At 36.1% G+C, this 10,245-nt stretch overlaps 1 protein-coding gene across 2 annotated transcripts in view; it reads right to left on the reverse strand.

Moving 5' to 3' along the window:
* Positions 1-10,245, reverse strand: part of AMN1 (antagonist of mitotic exit network 1 homolog) — a 57,961-nt gene that overhangs the window by 27,059 nt on the left and 20,657 nt on the right. For both annotated transcript variants that reach the window (XM_039247683.1, XM_039247684.1), the window contains exons 2-3: positions 4,943-5,075; positions 1,258-1,402 (exon numbers count right to left, since the gene is read on the reverse strand). In XM_039247683.1, the coding sequence (XP_039103614.1) occupies positions 1,258-1,402; positions 4,943-5,075 (278 nt within the window). The remainder of the gene's footprint in view (positions 1-1,257; positions 1,403-4,942; positions 5,076-10,245) is intronic.

Below are 10,245 nucleotides of genomic sequence, written 5' to 3' on the forward strand. Positions count from 1 at the left end.
ACTGCTAGAAATTTACCCAAGGGATACAGAAATGCTGAGGCATAGGAGCACATGGACCCCAATGTTCCTAGCAGCACTCTCCACAATAGCTAAAACATGGAAAGAGCCTAAGTGTCCATCAACAGATGAATGGATCAAGAAGATGTGGTTTAGCTATACCATGGAATACTACATGGCAATGAGAAACAATGAAATCTGGCCATGTGTAGCAACATGGATGGACCTTGAGGGTGTTATGCTGAGCGAAATAAGTCAGGCAGAGAAGGACAAATATCATATTTGCACGTATAGGAGGATTACGAGGAACTTGATGGAGGAACAAGGGGGAGAAGAAGGGCAGAAATGGTGGGGGAAAGGGAGAGAGGCAAACCATGAGAGACTCTTGAATGCTGAGAAACAAACTGAGGACTGATGGATGTGGGGGGGAGGCGGGGAGGGGCATGGAGGAGGACACTTGTAGGGATGAGCACTGAGTGTTATGTGGAAACTAATTGGACAATAAACTATTTGTAAAAAAAAAATAAATAAAAATATAGTAAAAACTTATGCTTTTTTGAAATATTATAGGTAGCCTAACTTGCTAACCATTTAGCAAAACTCACAAAACTTTCCTGAAATCTAGCTAGCCAAATAAGTTCCTCTTTCTTTTATTGAAGGGAAAGGTTAAAATTCTATATTGATAGAAAAAAAGGGTAAAAACTCTGTGCAGTCAGCACAGAGCCCGACGCAGGGCTCGAACCCACAAACCGCGAGATCATGACCTAAGCGAAAGTCGGACGCTTACCCGACTAAGCCACCCAGGCGTCCCTCTAATTTGGATTCTTTAGCTTAAATATTAAAAAAATTTGTTTTAATGTTTATTTATTTTTGAGAGAGAGAGAGAGAAAGAGAGAGAAAACGAGAGAGAGAGAGAGAGAGAGAGAGTGTGTATTTATGTGTGTGCATGAGCAGAGGAGGGTCAGAGAGAAAGAGGGAGACGCAGAATCTGAAGCAGGCTCCAGGCCCCAAGCTGCCAACACAGAGCCCAACACAGGTCTCGAATCGATGAGCCGTGAGATCATGACCTGAGCTGAAGTCAGACATATAATTGACTGAGCCACCCAGGCACCCCTTAGCTTGAATATTTTTATTGACAAATATAATTTCTGTTTCTTTGACATCTTTTGACATATTTAGTACCCCTCCGGTTCTTTGTTCCAAAATTATACTAGATGATATAGAGTAGTCTATCAATTTATTCAGTGTTAACAAACATACCTTTTGAAGTTATGGAAATTCTGTTTTCTTTTGAGGAACTTAAATTTAATTTCTTCAGTTTTCTGCAGTTGCATAGGTGCAGGAGAGCAGTATCTGAAATATCACAGCTCCGAAGATCTAGAGTTTGCACTTCAGGATGTAAAATCTGTAAAAAAAAAAAATACATGATTAAAAAAATTAATTTTTGTTATGAATATAAATGTTTATTCCACATTCAGTGTTTTGGCAGTCATGACAGACAAGTGGCAGATGGAAAATATAGCTGAAAATACAAAGAAATATCTGTGTGGAGACACATGCGTAAAGCAGGAAAAATACAAACCTACTACTAACCAGGGGGTGCAGCCCTTCCAGCGTCCCCAAAGTCTTTACTGAGACATATAGCACTGTTGAGATGGCTGGTACAGAGTAAGGACCCACTAGACCTGAGAAGCAGGAGCAGGGTGGTGGCATGTGCTTATCTTGTTCCGGTAGTTCTTGACTATTATCAGAGATCTTGGCTACATGCCTCTGCTCAGCGAGTATGAATCTTCAATCACTTAGACACTGAATGGTTACAGGATACGAATATTGCTTATCTAGAACATTTACCTCCTTCATTCTTATTGAGAACTAGTACAAGCAGACCCAGTATTTCTGAATGTTTACTTGAGGGCAACAAATACAGCAAATGAATTTCAAACGGTTCTGAGCTCTTTTCTTGGGTTTTCTTTTTATTTTACTTTTTTCAAAGTAGAACTAACTTTACTTTTCTGAATGTAAAAGTAGTGTATTATTATTATAAAACATTAAGACAATATAGAAAAGTTACAAAAATAAAAATAACTATTTCTATTTATTGGGCACTTACCAGGAAGGGTACCAAGTACATTATACACATTATGCCCTTTAGTATTCTCTCTTTCTCAAACACACAAACACTCCTGAGAGATTCATCATTACCATTTTATAAAGGATGGAACTGAGACACCCAGAGCTTAAATAGTAGCACAAAATGCATAGCAAAAAAGAAGCAGAGCTAAGATTGAAAACCAGGTCTTTCTAATTCCAAAGGCTATGATTTTATCCACTATAACTAAAATTACCCATCATACCAATGCCAAGAGAAAACATATTAGTTTTGATGTTTTTTGAGTTAAAAAAAAACTTTGAAGAAAAATGGGATCAGATTATTTATAAGATGAGCACTTTTTACCAAAAAAATTATTGTGGTTGCATTCTATTCCATTTTATGAAGGTACCATAATGTACTAAATGCTTCCTACAGTGACAAACACTTCAGTTGAACATTTAGGCTGAGTTAGGAGGCAATAAAGTATAGTGATTAAGAACATGTCGTCTAAAGGCAGACTGCCTTATGAGTGTGGGCAAATTCTGGTGTGTGTGTGTGTGTGTGTGTGTGTGTGTGTGTGTGTGTGCGCGCGCGCCTCAATATCCTTATTATTAAACGGGATATTTTGTGAGAAATAAAGGTGTCTCGCTTATATGTTATTTATAACTGTCAACTATTATTATAAATGATATTATGATGAGCATACCTGTGTACTTTCCTGATTATTATTTTCTTGGGATTAATGCAGAAGGAAATGGTAATTATATGAGGTGATGCAGATGTTAAATAACCCTATTGTGGTAATCATTTTGCAATATATAAATGTATCAAATCATCATGTTATGTTGTATGCTGGAAACCTACACAATGTTATATGTCAATTATATCTCAATAAAACTGGAAAAAATACGAGGACTAAAATTTCTGAGTCAATAGTAAGTACATTTTTAGGACTTCTGATAGTTAACGCCATGCTGTCCTCCTAAAAGGTTTTTATCAGTTTACACTGACACCAACAGGAGACAAAAGTGACTTTTGCTCACATTATTGTCAACACTGGGTATTATTATTTTTTAAGACTCTGGCAATGCCAAACTGAAAGACAAACTGACTTTTATTACTAATGAAGTTAAATCCTTTTATATGTTGATAGTGATTTATATTTTTTTTCCTTTGGTATTTCCTGATTCTTCTAGTATTTGATTTTTCTTATTGGTTTGTTACCTTGATAACAAAGTATTACATGTGTATTGCAAATATTTTTCCTAGTTTGTTACTTGACTTTGCTTCTTTTTTTTTCTTCTTGCCATAAGGAAGTTCATATTGCTATGTAATCAAATCCATCAATATTTTTCTTCTTGGTTTCTACCTTTGGTGTTATGTTTAGAAAGGTCTCCTCCATCCAACTATAAAAAGATTTAGGAAATATTTCAAAAAGAGCCATCCAATGATGCATGCAACTTTGCAACAGATGTTAGATCTGGCTTTTTGAACAATTTCACAAGCAGGACTCTTATAAGGATGGGGATTTGAGAGAGACCACTAAAGAAAGCATACTACTATATTTTCTCTGTCTCATTCAACCCTTAGCCCTTTCCTGTTCAAGTAAAATTAGGTTTAAATGAATATTAAGGATTGCCATAAAATGAACATTTAAGCCACTCCAATATAAGCTAAACAGTTAGAACGAAATGGGGACAGTGGGAAAGTGAAGAAAACTTTCAGTTTTCTGTAGTTTCATAATGTTTCTTCTGTGAGCCACACACAAACTATATATATCCATAGAACACTGACAGTAAGAACCTGGGGATATTGTCCTACCTCCAGAGAGCCAAGCAGACTACAACACTCAAATGTCTACATTCCAATGCAAGCTAACGTGAAGAAATCGAAGAGTTACAGGTACCTCACCCTGTTAAAAGAAACACTCATGGCACATGTAAGTGCAATTACAACTTGAGGTCACAGGGACAGGCATGTGCTGGAGTGCTATCATCACAGTTTGCTCCCTTTTGATACTGGGCTTTGGGCAGAATGTGTATTAAAGTCAGCAGTTGGTAGTTGGAACCTGAGTTTCTATAGTACACTAGACTAGACTAGAGTCTCCGAAGACAGTGATGATGGCTGCAAACCCATTTTCTAGTTAAGGGCACTGAGGTTCAATGTCAGAGAGTGGGAAAGCTAGGATTTCAATTCGGGTTGGAGGCCCTTACTATACTTACTGCCTTATAGAATAGCCAATGTTAGCTTAGTTGTAAGGAGGGAGAGTATCAGTTAGCAGGAGTGAGGTATCCAGAAGGATGAGAAGAGTTTAGAAGAGTGGCTTTTAACTGCTGATTGTTAGCCATGAGTGGATAAAATCACCTTAGTGGACTCTGATCAACATTTTTGTAAACTGAAATATGACATAATAGAATAAAATAGAAACTATCCAAGTGTATTGCACACAGTATGTGACATGTAAGTGTGGTTTGTGTGCCAGTCATAATGAAACATATATTTCTTACTGTTGTTTTTTTTTTGCCATTTGTGTATTCATCCTGCATTTTAATATTTTCCAGCCTTACTGAGGTATAATAGTTCAAAAATCTTAAAACTTTTTGAAAATGTAGAGATCAAGGGTGCTGGTATGGTGAAGACAAAGGAAGCAAGTGGAAGAATGGTGGGAGAAGATTTTTAAGTAACTATTACAAATGAACGTTTTGGTTTTCTGCAGAGAAAAAAGGATCCCAATGTTTTATTATATTTTAGAATTATTACTAAACCTACTATATGCCATTGCTCCAAAAATCTGAAACTATGTCTAAACAGTAAAATACAACACGCTTGCTTTATAAATGTACATACTCTTACCTCACTTATATTTGAATCTGTTATCTGCCCCTGGGTACTCATTATTTTAATCAGTCTATCTTTTATGTTTGGAGGCAAAGGCTTAATGTCTGTGATATATCTGGAAATATTCTTCATGAAGCACCAAAGGGATCTGAAATACAAATACAATATAGTAAATTACATGGTACTGGTACTGCTTCCTAATGTTTAATGCTGTTTGTAGCACTTAGTCTTTTCATAAACAGGGTGTACATTTTATATTAATATTTGCAACCTAAGCTTGGTAAGACTTAAAAGCCTAGCATGTACTCAGTTGCAGACAAGAGGCTCTTCCTTCACATTTTTTTCTCAGCATACCTCATTTACTAAAATGCATTGTAAATGTCAAAAAAAGTTTTTCCTAAGTCCTAAGTTTTTCTCTAATTCCTAAGACGTAGTTACTATCAACATTTCAGTTACATATTCCTAAATAAACATTGAGCTAAGGCCTGTTAATTGACAAGTTTTATCTATTCATGCAGCAAAGTTTTCATGATTTTGCTTAAAAATTCTTTGTGTAATGAAATCATGAAAGAACTACGACCCCAAAGACTGCACAAATAGTACAAATCATAGAGATAACAAGCAGGGTTGTGTATGCCTAGAATAGGGTTATCAGAGCAGGCTATGACCAAGACGCATATGACCAACATATCTCATATGTAGCCTGAAACTCCAACTGAGAACCTTTCTTTAAACAAGCAAATACATATAAATCTTACTTAAATTTTTGACTACAAACATCTCCACATATACATAATTTTACATTCATGAATTTCTCTCTCTGATCCTTTCCCCTTCCTTCCCACTAATATCTAGTGTATGTTCTCTCTTATTTTTTTTTGTTTTTATACACACATACACACACACACACACACACACACATCACATTTAAAGAGTTTCCGGGGGGGGGGCGGGGGGAAGCATTGTTTCCTAAAATAGCATCATTGTGTACTCTTTTCTATATAAACTTTATTTCAATTATATCTTACAAAATTCTTCAAAGCATCAAGTATACTTCTAATTCTCCTTTCATGGCTATATAACAGTTCACAGGGTGGATGATTTATTTGGTAATTCTATATATGAGTATTCCACTGCTTCTAGGACATGTTAACATATGCTGTCAGACTGTTTTCTAGAAAGTCTATAACATCTACCCCATTTCCTCTACATCCCTCAGGCAACAGGTTTGTTTTACTTAATTTTTCATTTATTTCCATCATCTCCATTTCCCAATCCCATCCTTCACCATCCAGGAATCCATTCTAATGTCCAGTATGTACCCTTTTGTTGTTTGCGTCCTTTTAACATGCTTGTTATATGTATTTCTAATATATCTATATATATGGTATTTGTCATAGAGTTTTTCACTCACCACAGTTTTAAAAATCTACCTACTCTTGAATGTTGGAAAGTGTCATATGTGAAAAGTGGTATCTCATTATTACTTTAATTTGTATTTCTCTAATTACTAGTACATTTGACCTCTTTTCATGAACTTGCTGGCTACCTGGATAGTCTATTTCTCTAAATTGTCTATTCATATCCTTTGCCTATTTTGCTATTTTTTGACTTAAATTTGTAAGAGTTGTTTTTGTGGCCAAATATATGACTTAATTTGTATTTTCTCTATAAATATTTAGGGAATGTATATTCTCTAAGAGATATAATGTTCTCTCCATTATACATGTTTGTCTAAATATATCTCTCCATGTATGTATATATGTATGCACACATATTATGTAGGCATATATGATTGTTTATGGATAGAATTAACTCTATGTTCTCATTTTTTCTAGTAAACTTGTAGAATACTTAGTTTACAATACAATACTTGTATTTTGAAATCAAGTTACTTTTGTTTCTTTGGGGGGGATATTTTGTTATAAATTTATTTATTTATACTCAAGTTAGTTAGCATATAGTGCAATAATGATTTCAGGAGTAGAACTCAGTCATTAATCCCCTATGAAGTTACTTTCATTTCTACCAGATTTTGCTTTCTGTACATTACTGTTTTATAATGAAAGTAATTTTAAATACATAAAAATAAAATAGGATATAAAATCTATGCATCATAAATCTAGAATTTTAAAATTTATTATTTATCATGTTGTGTCAGATATCTTTCTCTTTTTAAAATTTTTTAAATGCTTATTTATATTTGGAGGAGAAGGGGACAGAGCATGAGTGGCAAAGGGGCAGAGAGATGGAGACAGAATCCGAAGCAGACTCCAGGCTCTGAGCTCCCAGCTGTCAGCACAGAGCCTGAATGGGGGCTCGAACTCTCGAGCAGTGAGAGCATGACCTGAGCTGAAGTCTGATGCTTAACCGACTGAGTCACCCAGGCGCCCCGATATCTTTATCATAAATAATGATGTATGATAAATATTTATCATACATAATACATAATACATTAATATCATACATAATATCATACATATCACACATAATACATTTCAGATAAAATTAAAGCCTCCTTTGTACACCTACATAGATTTTCTCTCTTTATTGCCCTTTGCAGAGGCAACCACTGCAACTATTACCATGAAGTTTTTAAAACAGTTTCTATGATTTTATTTTATTTTTACTACTTAAGTATGTATGTGTAAATATAGAGTATTGTTTTCTATAATTATAAAATGTAGGGGCTACTGGGTGGCTCAGTTGGTTGAAGGTCTGACTGCAGCTCAGGTCATGATCACATGGTTCAAGGGTCCGAGCCCCCTCTGTGCTGACAGCTCAGAGCCAGGAGCCTGCTTCAGATTCTGTGTCTCCGTCTGTCTGCCCCTCCCCTGTTAGCACTTTGTCTCTCTCTCAAAAATAAAATGAAACATTAAGAAAAAATTTTTTTTAATGCAGTAGATTAAGTTTCCTACCATGGCTGAATTTGTCAATTGTTTTTGTATGTGACAATATTCCTTTTATAAGACTTTGTGTTAGTTGCAAATTCATGATCATCATATCTTCTTGTGGAATATTCCTTTCCTCTTTAAGTAATGTCTCTACTCACATTAATGTTTTTCACATTAGATTGTAATCAGTCTGGTTTTAATGCTGTTCTACCATATTTCTTTGGCTTCTTTTGCTAACATGTTTACAAGAATCATCTGCATTGTTGCAAGTAGCTATAGTTCATTTTAATTGGGTCTGTTCAAGTCCATTTTCAATACTACATAATAGTCCATTGTTTGAACAATTTATCTTTTCTACTGTCGGTATACATTTGGATGGTTTATAATTTACTATTATAAATAATATTCATATGAATATTCTTGGACAGGTCTTTTGGCACATGTGTGCCTGTATTTTAATAAAGTATATGTCTAGGAGTAGAATTGCTGGGTCATAGGGTATGCATATGTTTAGCTTCATGCCAGTCTTCTGAAGTGATTGTACTGCTTCCTATCTTCATTTAGTGAAAGTTCCTGGAATCCATATCCTTGTCAGCACGTGGCATTGTCAGCCTTTTTAATTTTAGCCAATTTATGAATACATGGTAGCAATGCAAAGTGACTTTAATTTGCAACCCCTTTTGGGTGTCTGGATGGCTCAGTCAGTTGAGCCTCCGACTTCGGCTCAGGTCATGATCTCGCAGTTTGTGGGTTCGAGCCCCATGTCAGGCTCTGTGATGACAGCCAGCTCAGAGTCTGGAGCATGTTTCAGATTCTGTATCTCCTTCTCTCTCTGGACCTCCCCTGCTCAAGTTGTCTCTCCCTCTCTCAGAAATAAACATTAAAAAAATATTTAAAAAAAATTGCAACCCCTTTTATGAATTAATTTGAGCATATTTTCATTTCTTTATTGTTCATTTGGATAGTGTCTTGTGGAGTATCTGTTCAAGTAACCTGCCCAGTTTTCTTTTGGGTCTACATTTTACTTACTGATATGTAGGAGTCCCTCTTCTCTTCTAGACATAAGCTTTCTGTTGGTTACATATGTTCAAATATATTCTCCTATTCTGTGGATTGCCTTTCATTCTCTTAATTGTGTCTTATGTTGAAAAGAAGTGTAGTCTAATGTTTTCTTTATGGCAAGTTTCTTTTGCGTTCTGTTTATGAACTCGTTCACTGTTCTAAATTCATGAAGATAATCTGCTATACTTTCTTCTAGAAAAAATTCACTAAATGTATTGTTTTATCTTTCCCTTAAAAAAATTTTTTTTTAATTACATAATCACTGTGCCCAATGTGGGGCTTGAACTTACAACCCTGAGATCAAGAGCCACATGCTCTACAGACCTAGCCAGCCAGGCACCCATGGTTTTCACTTTTTGACTTAAAAACTACCTGGAATTGAAGTTTGCAATTGTCAAGAACTATGCAGAGTCTGGGGCGCCTGGGTGGCTTAGTCGGTTGAGCGTCTGACTTTCACTTAGGTCATGATCTCGTGGTTCGTGAGTTTGAGCCCCGCGTTGGGCTCTGTGCCAACGGCCAGCTCAGAGCCTGGAGCCTGTTTCAGTCTGTGACTCCCTCTCTCTCTGACCCTCCCCTTCTCACGCTGTCTCTCTCTCTCTCTCTCTCTCCTAGAAATGAATAAAACATTTAAAAAAAAAAAAGAACTATGCAGAGTCTGAGAGTTTTTCCCACTCAAGCTTACAAGTTAGCCTACTACCATTTCATGAATGCTAGCAGAAGAGAAGAGATTCCTGAGTCAAAGAAAAAGAACTTTATTGCACATGACAAGGGCAGTAGTCAGAGCTTCACATTTATGCTGGTTCCTCATGTCTTCTAAGTCCTACTGTGTAAAATAGGTAGCGTCTAGATAAATGCTTGAGAAAAACAAGCTTGGGTGATTTAAAACTTTTATGGTAAACTGAAGCAAGTCTACTTTTTTTTTGGAAGGAGACAATATTTGCTGCAAAAACATATTTGAGAAATGCCCTAGGTAAAGAGTAGTCAAAGCCTTACATTCTTGGCACATCCGGCAGGTTCATGGCAGATTGCCTCTCCCACCATCCACCCAACATGTTCTTGGTTGTTAAGTTTATTATTCATTTTTAAATGCTTGATTCTGAAAGGATGGGATGGAGAGAGAGAAGGGGACAGAGGATCTGAAGTGAGCCCTGCGCTGATGGCAGCAAGCCTGATGTGGAGCTCGCACTCACCAACTGGGAGATCATGACCTGAGTAAAAATAAAGTCTGATCCTAATGGACTAAGCCACCCAGGCACCCCCGGTGTTTTTTTAGTACATCCACAGAGTTATGCATTTATCATCACTGTCTAATTCCAGAACATTTTTAAAAATAAATCTTATACCCATTAGCTGTCAGTGGCC

This window comes from Hyaena hyaena, unplaced genomic scaffold, assembly GCF_003009895.1.
Source record: "Hyaena hyaena isolate Hyena2069 unplaced genomic scaffold, ASM300989v1 scaffold_303, whole genome shotgun sequence".
NCBI lineage: Eukaryota > Metazoa > Chordata > Mammalia > Carnivora > Hyaenidae > Hyaena > Hyaena hyaena.